Source organism: Leopardus geoffroyi, chromosome D4, assembly GCF_018350155.1.
Source record: "Leopardus geoffroyi isolate Oge1 chromosome D4, O.geoffroyi_Oge1_pat1.0, whole genome shotgun sequence".
Lineage (NCBI taxonomy): Eukaryota > Metazoa > Chordata > Mammalia > Carnivora > Felidae > Leopardus > Leopardus geoffroyi.
The window spans coordinates 89581217-89605924 of NC_059342.1; the positions used below are offsets into that span (position 1 = coordinate 89581217).

At 51.6% G+C, this 24708-nt stretch overlaps 1 protein-coding gene across 16 annotated transcripts in view; it reads right to left on the minus strand.

The window, feature by feature from the left end:
* Positions 1–14565: 14565 nt before the first annotated feature.
* Positions 14566–24708, minus strand: part of RAPGEF1 (Rap guanine nucleotide exchange factor 1) — a 131698-nt gene continuing 121555 nt past the window's right edge. For all 16 annotated transcript variants that reach the window (XM_045469062.1, XM_045469059.1, XM_045469067.1 and 13 more), the window contains 10 exons: positions 23782–23866; positions 22056–22148; positions 21025–21210; positions 20191–20275; positions 19949–20043; positions 18689–18767; positions 18498–18599; positions 17421–17518; positions 16252–16380; positions 14566–16026 (listed from right to left, as the gene is read on the minus strand). In XM_045469062.1, coding sequence (XP_045325018.1) covers positions 15876–16026; positions 16252–16380; positions 17421–17518; positions 18498–18599; positions 18689–18767; positions 19949–20043; positions 20191–20275; positions 21025–21210; positions 22056–22148; positions 23782–23866 — 1103 coding nt within the window. In that variant the 3' untranslated portion in view covers positions 14566–15875. The remainder of the gene's footprint in view (positions 16027–16251; positions 16381–17420; positions 17519–18497; positions 18600–18688; positions 18768–19948; positions 20044–20190; positions 20276–21024; positions 21211–22055; positions 22149–23781; positions 23867–24708) is intronic.

Genomic DNA, 24708 nt, shown 5'->3' on the forward strand with positions numbered 1-24708 from the left:
CAAGACTTGTGCCCATCTTATGCTGGCCTGTCTTCTTAATAGTCTAGGGGGGTTCTTTATCTGTTCTGACACCGAGTCCTGTAGTCTCGCCTTTGCACTCTGTGCGGGGTCATCTGATAAAAAGAAGTCCTCAGTTTTAAGATATACAAATTTATCTTTTCCTTTACGGATAACGCTTTTTGTGGCTTAATAAAAATTCCCCTACTCTTAGGTCATGAAGATATTCTCTTATATTGTCTTCTAGATCCACAGCTTTACTGTGTGTTTTCACATCTGGATCTGTCACCTACCTGGAAGTCCATTTGTTTATTTCTTGTTCCATTGTCACATTTCATTACTGCAGCGTGAGAGTAAGTGTTGATATTGGGAAGCTCAAGCCCTCCTGCAGTCTTTAAGGGTCTTGGACATTTAAATTCATTTATATTTATAATCAATTTTAGAATTGTCAATTTTCACCAAAATAAAGATTGGGATTTGACTATGATTGCTTTAAATCTATGGATTAATTTGGTGACAACTGGTATGTTTACTAACTTTTCCAACAAAAATGATGAATTTCCTTACTAGTTTAGATCTCTAAAAATTTTTCCCCTTGATTTTGAATTTGTTTTCTGTACAGAAATATTGTACAGATTTTGTTAGTATCCCTGGGTATCTGACTTTTTGATGCTATTATAAATATTTTGTTTCTTTTGTTACTTGCTAGTATACAGAAATACAGTTGATTCTTGATTATTGACTCTGTATCCAGCAATCTAAGTCCACTTATTCTGATAATTTATCTGTAGATTGTTGAATTTTTTATTCACATGAATATTATCTACGTGTAATGGATTGTCTTCCTTTTGAAGCCTTACGGTGTGTGTGTGTGTGTGTGTGTGTGTGTGTGTGTGTGTGTGTGTGTGTGTGTGTGTGTTTTGCTGTCCTGCACTGGCCGGGACCCCCCAGAACAGTGCTGGAAAGAAGTGCTGACGGTGGCAGCCTTACCTTTCTCCTAGTCTCAAAAGTCACGCTCTCAACATTCTGCCTTAAAAAAAAAAATAGATAAGGGGCGCCTGGGTGGCTCAGTGGGTTAAGCGTCTGACTTCAGCTCAGGTCACAATCTCACAGTCTGTGAGTTCAAGCCCTGTGTTGGGCTCTGTGCTGACAGCTCAGAGCCTGGAGTCTGCTTCTGATTCTATGTCTCCCTCTCTCTCTGCCCCTCCCTCCCCTGCTCATACTCTGTGTGTGTGTCTCTCTCAAAAGTAAATAAATATTTAAAAAACCCTAAAAACAATTACTAAAAAATAAAAAAGCTTTTTCAGATTAAGGAAGTACCCTTTTATTTCTAATTTGCTAGGAGTTAAAAAAAATTGTGCATGGATTTTGAACTTTACTAAATTACTTTCATGTATCTACTGAGAAAATTATGATTTATTTTGTTAATGTTGATTTTTCAAATATTAAAGTGACTTCTGGAATAAACCCATCTTGGTCATGATGTGTTCTTTTTATGTATCACGAGATTCGGCTAGTGTCTTATTTAGGAGTTTTTACATCTGTGTTCGTGAGTGAAGTGGTCTGTAATTTTCATTCTTGTTATGGTTTTGGTATCAGAGTTATGTTGGCCTCATCACAAGAGTTGGGAAGTGCTTCTCATTTTCTCTTTCTTTCTTTCTTTCTTTCTTTCTTTCTTTCTTTCTTTCTTTCTTTCTTTCTTTCTTCTTTCTTTCTTTCTCTTTCTTTCTTTCTCTTTCTTTCTTTCTTTCTTTCTCTTTCTTTCTCTTTCTTTCTTTCTTTCTTTCTTTCTCTTTCTTTCTTTCTCTCTCTTTCTTTTTCTTTCTTTTTCTTTCTTTCTTTCTTTCTTTCTTTCTTTCTTTCTTTCTTTCTTTCTTTCTTTCTTTCTTTCTTTCTTTCTTTCTTTCTTTCTCTTTCCTTTTTTCTTTTTTTTTAAGTGTTGTATAAGATTAAGAGTCATTTCTTACATGCACCTGAGAGAAGTATGTTAAACCCTCTCACCGGGGGGCACCTGAGTGGCTTAGTCAGTGAAATGTCTGACTCTTGATTTCGGCTCAGGTCATGATCTCACAGTTTGGTTCATGGGATCAAGCCCCGTATTCAGGCTGTCAGTGCCTCTCACCAGGATCACAGGTTTGTCTGTTTGATCTTGTAGTTCTGCTGGCTTTTGCTTTAAATATTTTGAGGCTATGTAATTAGATGCATACGGATTTAAACACTAAGTCTTTTGTTTGAATGTACTTCATATATTCTCAGCTGTGTCTTTGTAACTCTAGTAATGCCTTTTGCTTTAAAGTCTACTTCTGGGGCGCCTGGGTGGCGCAGTCGGTTAAGCCTCCGACTTCAGCCAGGTCACGATCTCGCGGTCCGTGAGTTCGAGCCCCGCGTCGGGCTCTGGGCTGATGGCTCAGAGCCTGGAGCCTGTTACCGATTCTGTGTCTCCCTCTCTCTCTCTGCCCCTCCCCCGTTCATGCTCTGTCTCTCTCTGTCCCAAAAATAAATAAAATAAACGTTGAAAAAAAATTAAAAAAAAAAAAAAAAAAAAAAAAAAAAAAGTCTACTTCTGATATTGATAGGGCCATGCTAACTTTTTGAGGGACTGTGTTTGTGGAATGTATCTTTCCCCAATTTTTACATATATGTATAGATATATACATATCTATCTATATATATATGTATATAATTTTTTAAAAATTTTATTTGAGAGAGAGTGAGCGTGAGCTGGGTAGGGGCAGAGAGAGAATCCCACACAGGCTCTGCACTGTCAACCAAAGCCTGATGCGGGGCTCAAACTCAGCACTGTGAGATCATGACCTGAGCTGAAATCAAGAGTTGGATGCTTAACCAAGCCACCCAGGTGCCCCTTTACTTTTTTTTTTTTTTAAGTTTATTTGAGAGAGCACATGCGCACATGTATGAGTGGGCGAGGGGCAGGGGGAGGGAGGGAGCGAGAGAGAGAGGGAGGGAGGGAGGGAATTCTATGCAGGCTCTGTACTGTCAGCACAGAGCCTGATGCAGGGCTTGAACTCACAAACTGAGATCATGCCCTGAGCCGACTGAGCTACCCAGATGCCCCTCCCTCCAATTTTTACTTTCAACCTTTCTGTATCTTTATATTTTGGACAGATACATCTTGTTAACGGCATGTACATTAAAAGAAAAAAAAATAATAGTCTGATGGCCTGTCTTTCAATGGGAGAATTTAGTCCATTTAGTGGTTTTTTTTTTTTTTTTTTTTTTTTTTTTTTTAAGATTTTAAAGTAATCTCTATACCCAACACAGGGCTCGAAATCACAGCCCTGAGACCAAGAGTCCCAGGCTCCACCGACTGAGCCTGCCGGGTGCCTCTATTTAATGTAGTTAAAAAGTGGGTTTGAGGGGCGCCTGGGTGGCGCAGTCGGTTAAGCGTCCGACTTCAGCCAGGTCACGATCTCACGGTCCGTGAGTTCGAGCCCCGCGTCGGGCTCTGGGCTGATGGCTCAGAGCCTGGAGCCTGTTTCCGATTCTGTGTCTTCCTCTCTCTCTGCCCCTCCCCCGTTCATGCTCTGTCTTTCTCTGTTCCAAAAATAAATAAACGTTGAAAAAAAAAAAAAGTGGGTTTGAACCTGCCATCTTGTTTGCTTTCTACTGGTCCCACCTGTGCTCTGTTTCCTGCCTCCTCCTGGATAGGCCATTGTTGTTTTTCCCATCCCTTCCCGTCAGCCTGGCAACGAGACATCCTTTCACGGTTTCTTTCTGTGGGTCCCTAGAAGTCACAGGTGGCACTCCAGACTTCTCGAAGTCAAGTGTTTTAGTATCTTCTTCCTAGACAACCCAAGAAGCAATTCACGAATACCTCCATGCATCCCCTTCCTGGGCCCCATGCCCCTGCTCCCTCTGTTGATTCTTGATCTTTTAAGCCCCAAAGACACTATTTATACAGTTAATGCTCATTAAGGTTTATCTACGTGTCAACTGGTTTTTGTTGATTCCCTCTTGCATGTCGGACCTTCCATTTTGGGGTCATCTTCCTTCTGCCCGAAAACACCGTTTTGCCTTTGCTTGGTGTAAGTCTGAGGATGAAGCCTGGTTTCGGCTGACACTCTCTCTGTTTCTACCTTCACTCTTGAAAGGTATTTTGAGTGGAGAGAGCAGTGTGGGTGGGTGGGTGGTTTCTTTCAGCATTGGAAGATCTCATCCCATCGACTTCTGTCCCAGCTGCTTCTGCTGAGGAGTCTAACTGCTGTACCTTTGAAGCCAATGTGTCCTTTTTTTCACTTCTCTGCTTAAACGTGTTTTTGTTTTTGTTTTTGTTTTTGTTTTTTGTCTTTAGTTTTCAGAAGCTGAACCACGCTGTGCTTAGAGATTTCTTTTTAATTATCCTGCTTGGGATAAAGCTTCTTCGATCTAGGGCTTGATTTTTTTTCAGTCAAGGACCAATCAGGAGACGTAAACGATGGAGTAATTTGAACAGAGAAAGATTAATATAAAGAACTATTACTGATGACGGGAGAGAGCTGTGAAGGTAGAAGGAGAATGCTGAAGTCACCCTCGGGCTGAAGGTGACCGCCCAAGGAAGGCAAACATAGAAGGGCCCAGTTCCCAAGGCTGGGATTCAGAAGTTCCCGGTGTGGCTGTAAAGAAACTCACTGTGTTGTGCAGACCAGAGCTGGGTCAGAGCTGGACGAGCAGGGCTGACCCCTTGGAGGTACAGATGGGCCATGCTGGTAGGTGAGTGTGCATGTGGATCTGGGGGTGGGGAACTTACTTGCTGGCAGGGTGGCTCATTCCCTGAGGTGTGCACGGTCCACGTCTGGGAGGCCACAGTGAGGGGCTTACCAAGCCAGGGCTGAGCTGCAAGCTTGCTGGGGGGCTGCAGGGTGTGGGTCCCTGGCTGCATGTCTCCCCGCACACGCCTGTAGCAGCCACGTGGGCAGAGCAAGAACGACCCGAGCACCATGACCACAGCCCCCACCCTGGTCCTGCCATGTCCCTCCAGGGCTCTCCGCTGACAAAACACTGCTCACTACAGAACAGCAAGTAAAGGGTAGACCTGGGCATGAAAAGCAGGAAATTGAAAACTGGCACAATCCGTTTTGGAAACTGATTTTTTCTTAAAAAGCTTTGTTGAACTAGAATTTACAGATTATAAGCTCATCCTGAGTGTGCAATTATTTTTAATAGCGTTACCATCATCACGATCTGGTTTTTAAACCAATCCTACACCCCAGAGACGCCTCGTGCGTTTGCCGTCCATCCCTTGGCACTCCCGGGCACCCACCGACTGGCTTCTGGTCTCTAGATGTGCCTTTTCTGCACACTTCATGTAAGTGGCAGCATGTGAGATGCAGTCTTTTGCATCCGTTTTTGAGGTCCCTCCATGTTGTAGCATGGCAGGCCATTTTCTTATTAAACAACGTCCCACTGTGTGGAAATACCACGTTTGCTCATCCTCTTACGAGCTGGTGGACGTTCAGAGGGTTTCCACTTTGAACAATTCGCTGTTACGAACAATAATGCTGCTCTGTACACGGTCTCTGCTCTAACCTTCCTCCTGTTCTTCTGGCGCTCGTTAACACTGTGACCTCGCAGGCCCAGGTCTTTTCCTACCTGTCGTGTCTGTCCTTTTGTCTCCTGATGCTTCATTTTACGACTATAGCTCCTCCTCTGTCTCCAGGTCACTAATTCTGTTCAACATATTCATGGCGTTCTTCTCAGCAGTTAATGTTTATTTTGGTTTTGGATTTTCTGCTTGTCCTCTGTATTTTCCAGTCATTCACCTAAATTCTCAATCTCGCCTTACTCCTAGAATAGGCCAGGCACTGTGCTTTCAAAATCCCAGCCCCTGTGGTCTTTTTCTGTTCATGCTTGTCTCCTTGGGTCCCTGGTTATTTCTTATTGTATATGAAAAACTAAGGAAATAATCTGAGGCCTAGGATGATGTTAACCTCCTCCAGCGGGGTTTTGTATTTGCTTCTGGCAGGTGCCTGAGACACCAGTGGTCCACTTTGGGGATTGAGAGGACTGGAAGCAGGCTCCGTCCCCAGGAGGACCAGTATGTACTTGTCTCCCTTCCACCGGGAGGGTACTTCCTTGGGGTCTCAACTCTAGGCATGGTGAGTTCTGGACTTTTATTTTCAATTCCCGTTTGTCAGAAGTGCCACAGAGCTTCTCAGCCATCTCTTCTGGAATCGGCAGGCACCTTGAACTGTGTGGTCCCACATGTCAGGCTCACCTCCCTGGGTTACTATCTCCCCCTGAATCCCGGCCCAGTAATTCATCAGCTGCTTGCTTTCTGATGAATTTAGGCAGTGATTAAAAATATTTTGTACAGCTTTTCTAGCAGGATGGCTGGTCTGAATTACTGAGTCTGCCATTACCAGAAGTAGAAATTCTTATACATTTTTAGAATAAACTTATTAAGGACCATATGACATCCCTGTGGTCTTTTTTCCGGAATACTTTTGAATGTATACATTAACTGAGGAATAATTGACATCTTTAAGAAAGCCAATCTTTCTGTCCGTGAAATTTGTGTATCTCTCAATTTATTAAAGTCTTCATATTTTAAATAAAATCTTATTTTTTAAATTTATGTAGGGAGGTATAATTGAGACACAGCATTATATTTCTGGTGTACGAGGTAAGGATTCAATATATGATACTGTGAGATGATCACAGTAAGCCTAGTTAACATCATTACTATATAGTTATGAATGTTTTTCCTTGTGACCATGACTTTTTTTTTTTTTTTTTTAATTTTTTTTTTCAACGTTTATTTATTTTTGGGACAGAGAGAGACAGAGCATGAACGGGGGAGGGGCAGAGAGAGAGGGAGACACAGAATCGGAAACAGGCTCCAGGCTCTGAGCCATCAGCCCAGAGCCCGACGCGGGGCTCGAACTCACGGACCGCGAGATAGTGATCTGGCTGAAGTCGGACGCTTAACCGACTGCGCCACCCAGGCGCCCCTATGACCATGACTTTTAAGATCTATCGTCAGCAACTTTGAAGTATGCAACACAGTGTTGACGGCAGTCACCATGCTGTAGGTTACAGCCCCAAGACTTATAACCAGAGGTTTGTACCTTTTGACCCCTTCACCCACTCCTCCTACCCTCCACTCCCTGCCTCTGGCAGCCACCAGAATGTGCAGTGAACGTGTTTTTGTTTCTTTGGACAAATATCCGTAAGTGGAATTTCTGGATCATGTGGTAGTTCTATTGTTTTATTTATTTTTTTAATGTTTATTCGTTTTTTGAGAGACAGAGTGTGAGCGGGGGAGGGGCAGAGTGCGAGGGAGACACAGAATCCGAAGCGGGCTCCAGGCTCCAAGCTGTCAGCACAGAGCCCGATGCGGGGCTCGAACTCATGAACTGTGAGATCAGACCTGAGCTGGTCAGACGCCTAACTGACTGAGTGCTTAACTTATCTGGGTGCCCCGTGGTAGTTCTATTTTTAATATTTTGGGAACCTCCATGCTGTTTTCCATAGTGATTACACCAGTTTACATTCCCATCAGGGCATGAGGGTTCCCTTTTCTCCACATCCTCACTAACACTTGTGCCTTGTATTCGGTACTAGCCACCCTAATGGGTGTGAGGCGGTATCTCACTGCAGTTTTGATTTGTATTTCCCTGATGATGAGTGATTCAGAGCATCTTTTCATGTGCCTGTTGACCATTTGTAGGTCTTCTTTTTAAAAATAATTTTTGTAAATGTTTGTTTATTTTTGACAGAGAAAGACAGAACATGAATGGGGGAGGGGACGGTCAGAGGGAGAGAGGGAGACACAGAATCTGAAGCAAGCTCCAGGCTCTGAGCTGTCAGCACAGAGCCCAACACGGGGCTTGAACTCACAGACCGTGAGATCATGACCTGAGCCGAAGTTGGATGCTCAACCGACTGAGCCACCCAGGTGCCCCCATTTGTATGTCTTCTTTAGAAAAATGTCTCTTCAGATCCTCTGCCCATTTTTTAAATCACATGGTTTTTTGCTAGTAAGTTGTAGGGGTTCTTTATATATTTTGGATATTAGTCCCTTATCAGGTACGATTTGCAAGTGTTTTCTCCCATTCAGTTGTCTTTCACCTTGTCGATGGTTTCTTTGGCTGTGTAGCAGCGTTTTTAGTTTGGTATAGTTCTGCTTGCTCATTTGTACTTTTTGTTGCTTTTGCTTTTCGTGTTAAATCCAAAACGTCATTGCCAAGACTGATGTCAAGGAGCTTTCTGCCTGTATTTTCTTCTAGAAGTTTTATGGTTTCAGGTCGTAGTTCAGGTCTTTAGTCCACTTTGAGTTAATTCTTGTGTGTGGTGTAAGAGAGTGGATGGTTCCTTCTTTGGCACGTGGCTGTTCAGTTTTCCCAACGCCATTTATTAAAGAGGCTCTCATTTCTCCTTTGTATATTCTTGGCTCCTCTGCTATAAATCATTTGACCATATATGCACAGTTTATTTATTTCTGGGCTGTTTCATTGATTTTTGTGTCTTTGTTTTAAATTACAATCTCTTTGATATGGTATAAAATCAGGGAGTGGGATGCTTTGTTCTTTCTCAAGATTGCTTTGGCTATTCAGGGTATTTTGTGGTTCCATACATGTTTGAGGATCTCTTTATTTCTTTTGAAAATGGCATTGGGATTTTGAGAGGGACTGCACTGAATCTGTACGTTGCTTTGGGTAGTACAGACATTTTGGCAGTATTCTTGTGACCCATGGCCATGGGATAGCTTTCCATTTATTTGTGTCTTCAATTTCTTTTATTAATGTCTTCTCATTTTCAGTGTACAGGTCTTTCGCTTTCTTGGTTAAATTTATTTTTAGATATTTTATTCTTTTTGATGCAATTATGTTATTTTCTTAATGTCTCTAATAGCTCATTATTAGTGGATAGAAATGCAATGGATTTTTGTTTATTGATTTTGTACCCTGCAATTTCAATGAATTCATTCATTAGTCTTAAGTTTTTTTGGGGAGTTTTTAGAGTTTTCTGTCTATAATCTGAGGGGCAAATGATATATTCTATATATACAGATATATTCTGTATATAACATCATCTGTGTATAATATCATCTGATTTCGGCTCAGGTCATGATCTCACAGTTCATGAGTTTGAGTCCTGCATCAGGCTCTGTGCTGATGGCTCAGAGCCTGGAGCCTGCTTTGGATTTTGTGTCTCCCTCTCTCTCTGCCCCTCCCTTGCTCATGCTGTGTCTCTCAAAAGTAAATAAACATTAAAGAAGAAAAAAAATATATATCCTGTCATCTGTAAATAGTTGTACTTCTTCTTTTTCAATGGGGATGCCTTTTATTTTTTATTTTTTGTCTAATTGCTGTGGCTAGGACTTCCAATACTATTATGTATAAAAGTGTTGAGAGTGGGCATCCTTGACTTGTTCCTGATCGTAGAGGAAAAGCTTTCAACTTTTCACCAGTGAGTATGATGCTAGCTGTGGGCTTGTCGTATATGGTGGTCTTTATTATGCTGAGATGTATTCCCTCTGTACCCACTTTTGTTGAGAGTTTTTATCATAAATGGATGTTGAATTTTGTCAAATACTTTTTCTGCATCTATTGAGATGAGTTTAGGATTTTTTCCCTCTATTTTGTTAACATAGGGAGTGTATCCCATTGATTTTTGTGTATACTGAATCATCCCTGGAATCTCATTCCACTTGGGTCATGGCGCATGATCCTTTTAATATATTGCTGAATTTGGTTTGCTAACATTCTATTGAGGAGGTTTGCATCTATGTGGATCAGAGCCATTGGCCTGTGGTTTTCCTGTGGCACCCTGGCCTGGTTTTGGTCGCAGGGTAAGGCTGGCCTCACAAAAGGAATGTAGAAGTCTTCCCTTCTCTTCTACTTTTTGAAAGCATTTGAGATGAATTGGTGTTCATTCTTGGAATGTTAGGTGGAATTCATCAGTGAAGCCATCTGGTTCTGGACTTTTGTTTGTTGGGAGGTTGGTTTTTTTTTTTTTTTTTTTTTTAGTTTATTTTGAGAGCGAGAGAGTGTGTGTGTGTGTGCGCGAGTGAGGGACGGGCAGAGAGAGAGAATCCCAGGCAGGCTCCACACTGTCAATACAGAACCTGACATGGGGCTCAGACTCATGAACTGTGAGATCATGACCTGAGCTGAGATCAAGAGTCAGACACTTAACTGAGCCATCCAGGTGTTCCTATTGGGAGGTTTTTGGTGAATGAACTGACCTTACCATTTTGAGAGAGCACAAGTGGGGTGGGGCACAGAGAGAGGGAGCGAGAATCCCAAGCAGGCTCCATGCTGTCAGTGTGGAGCCTGATGTGGGGCTTGATCCCACAAATAGTGAGCTCATGACCTGACCTGAAATCAAGAGTCCAACACTTAACTGACTGAGCCACCCAGGTGTCCCTGTTCCTATTTTCTACACCCACATGATTTTGTCTTGGTAGGTTATATATTTCTAGGAATTTATTCACCTCTTCTAGACTGTCAAATTGTTGGCATATGGGTGTTCTTGGTTGTCTTTATGACCCTCTGTTTCTGTGGTATCAGTTACAACATCAATTTTTAAGCTCTGCACCCAGTGTGGGGCTTGAACTGATGGTCCCAAGGTCAAGAGTTGCCTGCCCTACCCACTGAGCCAGCCAGGTGCCCCTCCTCCACCCCTCGCCTTTTTTAGCTGTAACATTTTCATTAGATTGAGTACTCTGTTGGTGAGTCTATTTTGTTCATCTTTTCAAAGGACCAGCTCTTCGTTTCATTCATCTTTCCTGTTATCTTTTTAGTTTCAATTTTATGTATTTCTGATCTTCGTTTCCTTCCTTCTCCTAACTTTGGGCTTCATTTGTTCTTTTTTCTAGCTCCTTGACGGTAAAGCCGGGTTGTTTTAATTTCTACCTGTCACCTCCCCTCTCAGAACCGCATCTGCTGTGCCGCACACGTTTGGCATGCTGTATTTCTGTTTTCATTTCTTCAAGGTATTTTCGGATTTTTCCTTGGAACCAGTGGTCGTGCAGTAGTACTGTGTTGTTTACTCTTGGCAGAACGCTTTTCCAGTTTTCTTTTTGTAACTGATTTCTAGTCGGATTCTGGTCAGAAAAGATGCTTGACAGGATTTCAATCTTAAATTCATTAAGGCTTGTTTTGTGGCCTAACCTCTATGTTCCTTCCATGAGCACTTGAAATGGTGTATTGTTGCTTTTGGATGGCACATTGGATTTAAGTCCATCTGGTCTCCTGTGTCCTTTAAGGCTGATGGCCCCTTGTTGGTTTTCTATTTGGATGATTTGTCCGTTGATGTGAGTGGGGCACTTAAATCCTGTATTATTCTATTGCTGTCCCTTCCCCCCTTTAGGTCTGTTAATACTTGCTTTATATATAGGTGTCCTTTGTTGGGACAAAGGTCCTGAAGTACCTAGTACCTTAAAGACTTGTGATAGTAGCATAAATGGGATCTTTTAAGAATTGTTTTTTAATTACTGACTGCATATAGGAACATATTCAATCTTTTATCTGACTGTACAGCTAACTATCTTGGTAGGTTAAGTTTTTAAAAATGTTTTTAATATTTTATTTATTTATTTTTTTGAGAGAGAGAGCACGAGCAGGGGAGGGGCAGAGAGAGAGAGACACACAGAATCTGAAACAGGCTCCAGGCTCTGAGCTGTCAGCACAGAGCCCAACAGAGGGCTTGAACTCTGGAATGGAGAGCTTATGACCTAGACTGAAGTCGACACTTAACTGAGCCACCCTGATGCCCCATTTCTTTCTTTTTCTTTTTTAAAGTAGGCTCTATGTCCAATGTGGGGCTTGAACTCACGACCCTGAGATGAAGAGTCGCATGTTCTACCGACTGAGCCAGCCAGGCGGCCCGGTAGATTTGCTTAGTAATCCCTTATTTTTCTTTTCCAGCAGCATTCACTAGGATCTCCAGTACAAGTAGACAACGTGGCGGGAGGATTCTTCCCTCGTTCTGATTTTAAAGGAGCTGCTCTGAGTATTCCAACATTAAGTATGATGTTTGCATGGGATTTTGGAAGGTAACTTTTACCAGATTAAGAAAGGTTTTGATTTCTAAGAGTTTTAAACAAAAGTTATGGGTGTTGCATTTCTAACAAAGGTCCTAATGATGACTGAGGGGATTATAGGGCGTTCTTCCTCTGTTAGCGTGTTTCCTTCAGGAGTGGCCAGGCCGTGTCATGAGACCTTACGAACCTTGACATCTCAGAGGCTTAGCACAAGTTCGTTTTTTCTTCACGTCAGGTCTAGTGGGGGCGGCCCCGGTCTGGTTTCCCTTGGAAACTTGGAACTCTGCCATCTTGCGCCGGGAATCTAAGGGTGTCACGGTGAGGAAAGAGCGGGCATGAAGGTGGCACCCATGCTGTGCCTGGCCCACGGGGACATATGTCTGGCTGAGGGGCCGGGAAGCAGAGGCGGCCAGATGGGAGCACCCGAAGAAGGCATCTAGTGCACGAGGTCTAGTCCGTTCCCCGGCATACGGGCCCAAGGGAGAGTGCCGATTTTTACACACTGTTGGCTTGGGGTTGCCAAGGTTATTTTAGAAGTTTCGTGCAAGTATTTGCCTGTAGTTTTTTTGGACGGTTGTCTTGGGTTTGATGTCAAGACTGTATTCTGCTCAGAACGAGTTGAGAAGTGTTTCCCCTTCTGTTCTCGGGGGTGTGCAGGTAAGCCTGAAGCTATTTGTTTGGCACGAATCACCTGTTAAGCCTGTCTGGACTTGATGTCTGTGAGTGGCTTTCAAACCAGATTCAGTTTCTTTAATGTCAAGAACCTCTTCTTCAGGGCCGTTTTCATGGCCTGAACACTTCACTTGTGGGGATTTTCAGTTAAGAGGACTGAATGAAGGGGTCTGCAGAGTGGTTGGTCCGCAGGATCTACATGTACGCAAGTGATGAGGGAGGTGGCAGCTCGCCACACCTCTTCCAGGTCCTACCTCGCTGGGCTCTCACCTTATGAGGTGGAAGATGACAATACCCCCACTGTCGGCTGCAGAAACCGGGAAGTGGAGAAGGGGCCGCTTACCTAAGGTCTCTGGGCTTTTCAGCTGCGGAACCAGGACGGGAGAGAACAGTGCGAGGCCATTGCACCCGCAGAAGACCGGCCCTGTGCATGAACCTAAGGTCTGAACGGGGGGTGGGGGCAGCTAGGGGAGGGTCCTTCTCAGGTCATCTGAGCATCCTGAGTTGCTGGGCCAGACGTGCAGATTCCCAGGCCCCTCTGGGGGTGTCAGTGGAGCCCAGGCACTTAACCAGGATGAGCGGTAGCAGCCAGGCCTTGCAGCTCTGGTCGGCAGGCTCAGTGCACCCATCTGCACCTAGCCCGTTACCTGCCAGTCACCTGCAGGGGGGGGGTGGGGCCAGACCAGGCTGGTTCTTGGTATTGTCGGCCAGTGGAGGACTCAGGACCTCTCTTCTTTCTCTTGGACACCAGGATGTGGGCAGGACAGTGAAGGGGGCTGACACACAGGCTGGGAATAAGTCCGATGGCTCACCTTGAATGGAGGAGACCTAGCCCACCTCAGATAGACAAGACCGGGACTTACTGGGCTGTTTCCAAGCCCATGTGTGCTGCCTTGTGAGTGGCAGGCGGATGGAATCTTGCAGAGGATGCACCTTCAGAGACCAGCTTTAGGGGCTTTGGAAAGTAGCCCTAGGTACCTCTGTGCCCCCTGAACTCGACCTTAGAAATTTCAGTTTTTTTAGGATGCTGGGTTTGAGGGAGCAGTATAGGGCTTGTGCATTAATCTGCTTCTGAAGCCCCAGGCCTAGGAGGGAAAATCCCAGATAGGGGCTGGTGACCTCTATCCCCCCCTGCCAAAACCACCCGGCCCCAGTGCACGGGCCCCAGGACTGGGTATGTTACTGCATCCTGCCGGAGGCCCCGCCTGTGTGGAGGCAGCTCGGACTGTCACTTGGACGCTTTCATCTGTGTTTATTTTCCTCTCATATAAAAGTTACAGGTTTGAAATGTCTGCAGGAAGATGCTGCTATCAGCCAGGTTAGTGGGGGATATATATATCTTACAACGAACATCGCGGGGGCAGGGGTGTGTGTGGAGGCGCTTCTGGAGAGCTGGGTTCGTGCTGACCTGGCGTGTGCCTCCCCTGCCGCTGGCCCCGGCCCCACCTGCAGGTGAGAACGACTTTCCTCCTGAGGCAGAAAGTCACGGGCAGGCTGCGGTGATGGCACAGGGTCTGCAGCTCCCAGAGCCCCGAGGGCGCCTCAGCGAGGCACGGGGTGGGAAGCCCATCAGCCAATAAGTTAAGCACACGTTGCCCCTGCGGTCCTCACACAGGGTCGCCCTGACACATGGGCCCCTTGTCCCTGCCACGCTGCCTCCCCCTGCCTGGCCGGTCGCTTGGACTGCCCAGGGCGCCGGGGGCCAGACCCTGACCATGGACACCCACCTGACCACGTGTGTGGCAGAGACACGTTATTTGTGGCACGGTGGCCCCCGTGCGTGCACACGACAGCATCCAGCGGAGCTGGGGTGGAGGGAGGCGTGACGGGAAGGGAGAGGACAAGACTGCAGCGAGAGGTTCCAAGTGGGAAGCAAGCCCACCCTCAGCACTGAACCACACACTTCAAACAAGAAAGTGACACGTTCCGGCCTGTGGCCGCAAGATTGCCACCAGAGGGGCGTCACTGGCATTTCACAGATGTTCCCCCCTCCACATACAGGACCACAAACGAGTGAAGGGAGCTGTTCGAAACCCATGAGGGACTCAAAGGGACTGGTCGTTTAGGAAGTTAGATCCCGGCATTTGCTTGACCAAGTCCTGAGCCCAGGAGAAGCGAGCGCTCAGCCACAGACCAGGACACGAGAGGCGTGGGGGCAGCCGCCCGGCCCCTCTGTGTGCGGAGAGCTCCCTGCCTCGGACCGTCAACCTCAGCAGCGAGAGGGGTTTCCAACAAGGAAGACGCTCTGCCGGAGGAGAAAGCAAGCCTGCCCCGGGTAGACACTGCCGTAGCCAGGCTGGGCCCTGTCCTCTCAGGGCAGAGCAGCCCTGGCTCCACCCGATGGAGGCAGGTAGGAGGGGAGCCCACGGGGCAGGGGGGGACAGGAGATGGAGTTTAAGGCACACAGCAAGCGACAGAGGAGGGGGCCGCGGGCCTTCCCCAGGACAGAAACACCCCTCTGCTCTCCACATTCACTCCCCCGGGAGCTCCCGGCCCCAGCTCAGATAAAACAGAAGTCCTCCCTCTGCCCACTCCCCAGAGCGCTAGGTGACAGGGGCGATGAAGGGACAGACGGTGGACCACCGTGAGGGCCAGTACCGTGACGGGAGCACCAGCTCCGGGCCTGCTGAAAGGCCACCTGCCGGAAGAACCTTTTGGGGCCACATCCGAAGCTCACGCCATTTTGCATGTTAAAAAGCAGGGCGGGGGAAGTGGAAGGAGCCTCCCCGGGTCTTCTCTGCTCTCTGCCCACCCGACAGGAAGTCCCCTTCATTCCAGGTCACTGGGAGTCCAGCCGCCCCGCCTTGCGAGGGTCCTCTACCTGTGTGTCACGTCAGCAGATCCAGGACCCTAGGACCCGGGGGGGGGCGAAGAGGCCACCATCCCCCCCCCCCACCCTGTCTGCTGACATCCCTGTGCTGTTGCCAGGCGGGGGAGGGGTGCGGAGGGGGACACAGAAGTGAAAGCAGAAACCAACACCACGGGTTCACAAATCGGGAACGAGACCCGCCTGCTGGCTCCACTGCGGGCCTGGCGTCTGCTCCCGCGGGGCTGGGAGGCTGCCGGGGCTCCCACCCGTCACAGCCGAGGGCTGGCTGGGCCTCGGGGCCAGGACGCGTGCAGCCTGCCTGGGGACAGGTCCAACGTCCCTCCCGGTCTCGGAGCCGCCCTCGGGGCCCCTCTCGAGCCGCGTTCTCCTCGCTCGTGCCACCCGCTTCTAGGTTTTCTCCTCCCGGTCTGTTTTTCTCCTCGTTATGTTCCTGGGCTTGATCTTCAGAGACAGTTCCCACAGCGCCTCCTCCGCCAGGTGGTCGCTGAAGTCATTGAAGAAGTTGATGATGTCGTCGTTTCGCCGGATGTCGTAGTGCCTGGGGGGGGAGGGCGCCAGTCAGAGCCGGTGGGGGCCGCGCGCACCGTCCCGCCCCCAAGCAGGCCCCCAGGAGGACACCCCGCTCCTCGGGACCCCCCCCCCCCCAACTGCTCTGGAGCCGCCTCCTACGTGCCGTGCAGGGAACAAGCAGGCCACCATCTCCGCGCATGCTGAGCCTCACGGCCCGGCGGTCCCGTCCCCTCTGCTCAGCGGCGGTACTCACGCTTGCTGGAAGCATCGCATGCTGTCCAGGATGTTGAACTGCTGCCACCGTTTGGAAAAGTTCACCTTCCCGTCGATATAGTCTGGGTTTCCCAGGTGAACAAAGGTGAGATCCTGCAGGATAAGCCCCCTGGGAGGAGGGAGAGACCCAGTCACCGCCCCGGACGGCAGTCGGGGCCCGCTCGGGCCCGTGGGCTGCGCCCAGGCAGCGCGTCTGGGAGTGTCCGTCTCTTCCGGCGGGAAGTCCCGACCTCCGAGCTGTGGGTCCCCGGGAAAGCCCGCTCAGGTGCTGGACAAGCCTCGTCACGTTAACAAACGAACGGGAAAAACATAACAGAGGCTCTCCAGGCCTCCCTCCCCACCGAGTCTCGGGTTTGCTTAACAGGTGAGGGAACATGCTTCTGACTACAGAGGACACGAAGCCACGAGGTGAGCGATGGGGCACAGACGACGCCCTCGCAGGAGCCCAGCCGGCCACCCCAGCGGGAAAGCACGGTGGCCGCCGGTGAGGGCAGAAAGGCGAGTCAGCAAAGGGAGGGTCAGTGGCCGCAAGATCTGGATGTCCGAGCGTGAGGGCCCTGAGGGCAGCCCCGGCCCCGGGACACCACTGAGCCTTCCACCCCCTCTCTCCGAGACTCCCAAGGTGTCCCAGCTTATTAAGGGCTCTGCTAACAAACTGGTCCCACTTTGATTTTTTCCGCTATTTCCCAGAAGATGCTTCTCCCCCAAAGCCCCGCTGAGTCCATTCCACACGCACACCTGGGGAAACCCTCTCTGAGCTGCTTTACGTGGAGTGCTCTCGGGGCCCTCAGCTTACTGTAACGTGCAGCCAAGGGTGACGACCCCTCCCTGAGGTGGGGGTGGGGCGGAGAGAAGTGGGATGGGGAGATGGGAGAGGTGCCACCCTTTTTAAAAAATATTTTTTGCATTTATTTTTGAGAGAGAGAGAGCACAACTGGGGGAGGGGCAGAGCGAGAGGGAGACACAGAATCCCAAGCAGACTCCAGGCTCTGAGCTGTGAGCACAGAGCCCGACGCGGGGCTTGAGCTCACAAGCCGGGAGATGGACTGAGCCACCCAGGCACCCCTGGTTTTAAAGTTAGAAGTAGAACTGTCTGGGTTGGAAACCCTTAAGGGAGGGTCTCTCTGAGGCAGCGGGGGCTCTACTCACAGGTACGGGATGCAGGGGGGCTCCACCTCGGAGAGGGCGGCCCGGTAGGCGCGGAAGGAGGACGAGCTGTCGATCAGTGTGCAGTACTCGGCCAGGCCCTGGGCAGGCGGGACAGTGTGTGAGGGCGCGGACGCCAGCCCCTCCTCCCTGCCCGGCACCCCAGAGCCACGGCTGAGCGCCCGGGGGCCCAAGTGGGCTTCTTCTGAAGCACACTGCGACCTGCGTCATGCCCCGAGCCTGCCTCTGCTCCTCCCTGCACTCGAGAAGGCGACCTCCCTGAGCTGCCCTTTCGGCACGCAGGGTGGGGTTCTTGCCAGTCTCACCCCCAGCCGGTCTCTTCCCCCGATGTTTCACCTCCTCAGGAACCTCCTACGTGTTCCTGGAGCAGCTGTTGTGACTGTCCCACACTTCTCCGTACGATACTGTCTTACAATACTGTCCCCTTGTGTCACCCCTTGAGATGACACCTGAGTGGCCCAGCTGACACCCAGCCCCTAGGGGCTTTGCCTCTCTTAAGGAACCTCTCAACACAAGGATAAAGGTCCAGGTCCTTGCCAGACTCCTCCCTGCAAGGCCCTCATGGTCCAGAGCAGGGCCCCTCCCCAGCCCCTGTCCTGCTGCTTGAAGGTGCCTAACTCCCAGTGTGTGCCCTCCCGTCCCCTGACAGGAATTCCCAGGATTTCCTTCTTCCCGGGAAACTCTTCCTACTTGGGTCTTGGTGTGATGGACGCTTCCTCAGGGGGCCTCCCCGTCCCCAGGCCAGACCACCCCACCCTCCCCCTGGGGCACCTGCCCTAAAGAAACCATCCGATACATCTCTAGCCTGTTCACAGTATGTCCGCAGTGACCAGTGTGGCCCCCAGCCCAGAGCAGTCCCTCCAGGAGCACGGGTGGATGGGAGGAAGGAACAGGTGAAGCTGGGACCCTGTGAGGGGACAACCCCAGCACCAACCACGAAGATCAGAGATGAGCCACGGAGAACCCAGGTTGGGGGTGCAGAGCAGACATCTGTGTGCCTGCTGCCACAGCTGGCTCGCCAGGGGCCAGGCAGACCCTCCCTCCCCCGCAGCCACTCACCTCCGAGGTCTGTTTCTGCCACTCCAGCCTGCGGATGGGCGCCGAGTCCAGTGCCGAGAGGATGGCCAGGTAGGAGTTAAAGTTGTTCAGCTTCCGTAGGTGCTGCGGAGGGAGGGGAGGCCGTGAGGTGGGCCCGGGGCCGCTGGGCAGGGCCCAGAGGAGCAGACTCTGGGCGGGGCGCCTGCGGTTACCTTCATGATCTTGATGAACTTCAACAGCAGCCGCTCCCTGTCCTGGGCTTTTTCTTGTAACATGATTATTGAGCGGACCCTGCGTGAATTAGAGAGAGAGAGACCACTGAGCTGAACAGTCTCCTCCCAGACCCCCAGGTGGTCCTGGTGGAGAGGGATGTGGATGCCTGCACTGCGTGCCCAGGGCTTTCGAGGTGCCAAGCACAGGCCCCCGTCTCTGCTCTCCAGGAGCTCACGGCATGGCAGGGATAGTCAGGAGGCCACACACCAAGACGGGGTCCTCCAGATGGAGGCGCGAGAGCATCGAAGGAGAGAGTTCCTGATGAGCACGGGCCGGGGCACCACTGGGGCTGGAAGTGCTCCTCAGGTGGCCTCCGGACTAGCCCAGGGGACGAGTGAGCACGTGGGGGAAGAGGCCGCCTTGAGGACCAGCAAAAGGCCAGCCTTGCATGAGGACGTCACAGGGGCCACAGCAGCCACTCGAGGAAGAGCCACCCTGCTTCGTCTTAGGCGCCTGCCCTGAGCACACCCTGAGGACCATGGCTCTGAAGGGCCCCGCCTGCACCTCCTCCTTGGAACCCCTGAGGACGCCCCACGGAGGCTTGCTACAGTTGAGCTGAGGAGAAAAACCAGCAAAGTGGGAGGTGACCCACGTTCTCTCCAAAAGACAGTCCCTAGAGCCTTCTAACAACTACTAGATGCTCTGTCGGTGGCAGCGGTGGATGGGGTGTGGCCGGGGCCAGGTACAGGCCGCATGGCTGCCATGCTCTGACCGTCCTCCGTCCGATGCCGAGAGGCCATGGGCACCTTTGAGTCACATCGAGAAAAGCTAACAGTTCTGTTACACATTACAGTGTAAATACTTCGGACCTCATTCTGTGCTAAGAATTCAGGGCTTAAAGTATTAACAGAACACCCTCCTTAGCTGTTCTCTTTCAGGCAGAGGCCAGGTGAAGTTCAGCCTTGAGGCTGCCTGGGGGCTGGCAGTGACCAGTGCCGGTCGGCATACTGAACTCCCCTGTTGCCACCCAGGGCAGACATTACCAATCGATCCTGGCACTCCCCAATCTCAGCCAGCCCCCCAGGTGGCTCCTTCCAACATGCAAGACCCACCCTGCCCTGTCCCTGCTCTTTTCCTGCAGTGCCCAATTAATGCCCAGGGCCTTGGAAGAAGCTGGGAGGGATGGAGGGGGCACCTCCTCCTTGCCCTCAGAGCGCTCTGTGGGGGATGGCGTGGGAACCCGCTCAGATGCACCTTACCAGTAAGACATGTTGTTGAAGTGCTCCGTGAACTGGGTCAAGTTGGGGCTTTTCTCCTCATTCTGCTCTTTGGCCCAAAGCAAAACCTCAGGAATCTGAAAAAGGAAGTAGACTGGATGGAACTGGAGCCCTCTGGCTTCTCTGTGATGGGCCGTTTCTCCTGTCTGGGGACAAGCAGTGGCTGCTTGCCCAGGGCAACAGACAGCCTTCTCCCCAGTCCCCAGCCCTGCTCAATGCCATACCTCTATTTTATAAAAGAGCTCAGCGTCCAGCAGGGTCAGCTGCTCAGCTATCTCATGGCTGTGGAAGTCGTGTAACGTCCCCGGCCTAGAAGACAGAGGCGAGATGAGCAGTCGGGACGGGACGGCAGGAGCTGGGTGGGCCTTGTACTGCGGCCTCAGAGCCGGGGAGTGGGGGTGGGGGGTGGTGCAGAGGGAGCAGCTGCCCCTAAGCCCGGCTTCACAGGAGGATGGCAGCCATAGAGCTGACAGGCAGCAGGACGGGGCCACACTGCACTCAGGCCCGAGACCCTGGTGCCTCTGCTAGGTGGGTAGCCCCACTGCCAGGGCCCAGTGGGAGCAGAGATGGCACCACAGGGCTGAAGGCCAAAACACTGACAGGAAGTGATACATCAACAAACATCTATGGCTGGGGCACAGGTGACAGACTGGAGACTACATCCCCAGGTTCTTAGGAATGTTCAGGACGGTGGGGATTGGGGGGGGGAGGGGGCGGGCAGGCAAGAGCTCGCGGCTGCCACGTTAGTGCCGGGAAGACAAGAGCTGACCACGGCCCGGAATGCATTCGCCTGTCTCCTGTCCCAGGAGGCGCCTCCGTCCTGGCTCCTCACTTCCTCGCCAAATGGGGACTCATCACACATCATGACCCTGGAGAAGAGGCCTAGCCCCTGAGGAACCCACTGGACCGTCCACTGGGCTGAACCTCGTGGCAGGGCCCGGGCAGAGCCAGGACGTGAGGCTGGGGAGGTACGCCGAGGGCAAGGGAACGGAGAGGCTGCGATCGGGGGGCAACTCTGCCAGAGGAAGGAGCTGGAGAAGCCATGGCTGGACGCTCACCTGGCGGCCACCCCCCTGGCTGCCAGGGGCTGGTCGGAGTTGGCACACCTGAGCAGCTTCTTCTGGTCCACCTTGTCCAGGATGTTCTTCCGGAGCACGCGCGCCAGGCTGAGCTCCCCGTTGCACACCAAGCGAAAGACCAGTTCCATCAACAGCTTCAAGATCTCTTCTGTCAACTCCACTAGGCTAGAGGGCCGAGGGCCATGCGGTGAGGGACAAGGACCCAGCATAGGAAGAGGATGCCGCCGCCGGGCCCACATCCACCTCACAAACCCAAGGGTCACGTGACAGCAACCAGCAACACTGGGGACGGTCCCACTGGTGACACTTAGCGGTCGTGCCCTCCACAAGTGCCTGGTGGCACTGGACGAACACCAGGTCCCTGTTAGTGCTTGGGCTATGGAGACATTAGCATGTAAATCCCGCCCCAGAGGAAGTTCCCGTTCCCATCCAGGTGACAGTCACTAAGTGGTCCCGGCCCCTCAGACCAGCCGCCTTGCCTGTAGGACACTCCCGCACTCTCTCTGCATGGCACTTCCCGAGCACAGTGGCCCGAAGGCTGTGCAGTCATGGACTAAGGCCTCCCTCCCGCAGCAGGGAAATGCCTTGAAGGCAGGGGCCCTGCGGTTTCTTCCCCGCAGCTCTCCAGACCTAGGAAAGGGACCGGCCGGATGGGTACTTGTTAAGTGAATGGTGACAGCGAGTGCTGACTTGGGGGGACGTGGGGGACTGAGGAGAGCAGACGGGGCCTCCACTACTGCTGGGGGCTGAGGGCACAGGTGCCACAGACCAGGCCTTATGCTCCTGTGCCCTACGCGAGGGATGCCCGGCCAGGTCTGGGTGGGAGGGCCATTCTCCCCAAGGGGTCTTGTTAAAGTGGGTGGGAGAAGCTGGTGGCATGTGACGGGATGGATGGCCCCTTCTCCCCAAGGAAGCCTGCAGCCTTGGCGGGTGGCGGGGTTGGGGGGATCCCGGGATGCCCGAGGGCTCCCCACCTGCCTCCCTGCCATCTCACGGGCAGATGCACTCACCAGAGCTCATCCACCACCCGCACCAGCACGAAGAACGTGTTCTTGCTCACGCGTTTCTTGAACGTGTCGGCGAAGGGAGAGAACTTCTCGTACGTGGAGTGTGGGTTAAAGAAAGGCATTCTTACACAGGCAGGGATGGTGTGGTGGCGGGGGGAGGGCTGCCTCCCCCAGCTGCCGTGTACAGAGAGCTTACAGTGCACAGGAGCCCTGGTCCCCTGGAAGCCGCTCCCCTCCTCCTCGAGGCCAAGCTTCCTGCAGGGCTCACCGAACCGCTGCAGGCTGCCTTGCTGAGCCTCAGCTGGAAAAGGGTGGTCAAAACCCACATGCCCTAAAACCTCCAGGTCTCCAGGGAAGGGGCATGGCCCAGAGGGGCTTCCTGCACTCTTGCCTTGGGTACGCTCAGTTCCCATCTTTCCAGAGCCTCCGAGGCCCCTTCCCCACCGCAGCCACTCCAACACCTGTTCACCTCCTGCTCCTCCCCAAGGTCCTGGTTTCTGCCCAGAAAGTCACAGATCCTTGCCATCCTCTCCAAACCCTTCTCTGGCTGTCCTGCCTGCTCTTCCGTGATCCATGGGACACTGGAAGGGTGGGGACACACCAAGGACCGTTGCCAGAGCCTGCAGCACAGGACTTACTAGCCAGCTAGGCCTAGGATCTTAAGGCTGCAACATTCCCATCAATGCCTGAAGCAGCTGAACAAGGTAGGTGCCCTGAACCTGAGCTGGGAACCTATGTCAGTGGCCACTCTCCCTCCAAACAGCCGTACAGGTCATTTACCTTCTCTGAGCCTATTTCGAATCACAGAATAGTGATATCACGGCACCATCCATAATACGGCAATAACATACGAAACAGTACTGTAACTGAGTGAGCCTTCATGGCATGGGCTTAGTTAGCATCCTGCCCGACGCTAGGAAGTTCTTGACAGGTACGCCGAGCCAGGCCTGCGAGCAAGTGAATGCAGACTATCCACTTCAGTCTTGAGGGACCAGGTCCTCTAGTGCTGGGGTACGGGGACAGCGGAAGGAGCGATAGAGGTCTGCAGGAGACATGAGCCTGGTGGGGGAAGCCTTAGGACACACAGGAAAGGAAGGTAGACAGCTGGGAGGGAGAACGCGGGACTTCCTGCCCCAAGTAACAGAGGCTGTCCAGCAGAGGGCAGTCGTGGGCTGCGACAGGGAGAGGTGGCCAAGGAGCAGGTGACCCTGGGCTGGCCAGCTTTTTAGAAAAGCAGGTTTGAGAGAAAGGTAATGACAGCGGCTCCCGGGGCCCTGGGTCTTTCTCGGCTGCTCCCGCACAGGGTAGTCCCTGAAGGGGTGAGCCCTCGGGGCAGATGTGGCCGAGGGGCGGGAGTCGACCCTCCCTGGACATGGTACTTCTGTCCGCCGTTGGTCTGCCGCCAGGCAGAGTGGCCGTGCCTACCTCTGTGGCTGTTTATCAATAGAGTCCAGATTCCGGTGAGCCCTGCACACTTGGTTCCTGTCACCTCAATGCCCTGGGGCTCAGCTCAGAAGCTGCAGGTGCCACCAACCTGGGTCTCTTTGGGGGCCTGGGTGCTCTCCCCCTCGCAGGTGCGCCAATTCTAACTCCTTTTCAGGACTCCTTAGTGACCGCAACCGCCATCAGGCAAGCCCACCCCCCATCCCTTATGCCATCTCACTCAGCCCCTGGGCGAGGACAGGGGCTCGAAGAGCAAGCCGGGCCGGAGGGACACGGGAAAGGATATCTGTACTGCAGCTTCTTGATGAGCTCCTCTGGGGTGATGAAGGTCCTGTAGGTGGTCAAGAAGGCCTCACAGTACAACACCAAATCTAGAGAGAAGAGCGACCATTGAGGGATGGCTGCCACTGGCAGGGGACGGAGATGGCAGCGTGCCCGCTGCACGTATTTGCCATCTCTGACGACACACTGAGCGCATCTTGTCTGCCGTAAGACCTGAGACCCAAGGAGCCTTCATCGTCATGGGCACAGAGAAAATAATCCAAACTCGTCAGCAGGATTCTGAAGCCAGGTCACCGGTAATACTTTAGGGGGCAGTGTCCAGGGGCAAAGATCTTGGGAATTTCCACATACTGAGCGATAAGGCTGAAGGGCCACAGCTCAGCACGTTGCTGGAACACAGAAGCGTCAGGGAAGGGAAGGCCAACCGGGAGAAGCCTGGCCCCAGCGGTCGGGTGGGACCCAGACCAGCAGCTCCCACCCCTCACTCCCTGCCCTTCAGAAGGGCTGGCTCTAGCTGGGGATTCCCAACGTTCCCAGAATTCCAACAGCCCCCTGGCTCCGCTTGTGCTGGTAATGCAGTCCCTGACGCTAAAAAAAAAAAAAAATGGAATGTTTTAAACGCAAGACACTCCCCATCACAGACTCCCCGTCTGGCCAGGCTTAGGAACTTCAGAGTTAATTCTGTGCCGGAGCTGAGGTCTGAGTCCTGACTGGGTCCCAAAGTGTGTGCTGCTCAGGTGAGGCTGAGGGTGACACATGCACACAGTTTAAATCGGTGTCCTTCTCTGGACACGGACCCCTTCTCTGTCTTCTCTCATTCGTCCCCCACCTCCCCAAGTGCAAGAATCTAGGGGACCGGCAGAGGGGTGGGCCCGGCTGGCACAGCAGGTGTCGTGAGGGAGGCTCACAGGCTGGAAACGCACAGCGGGGC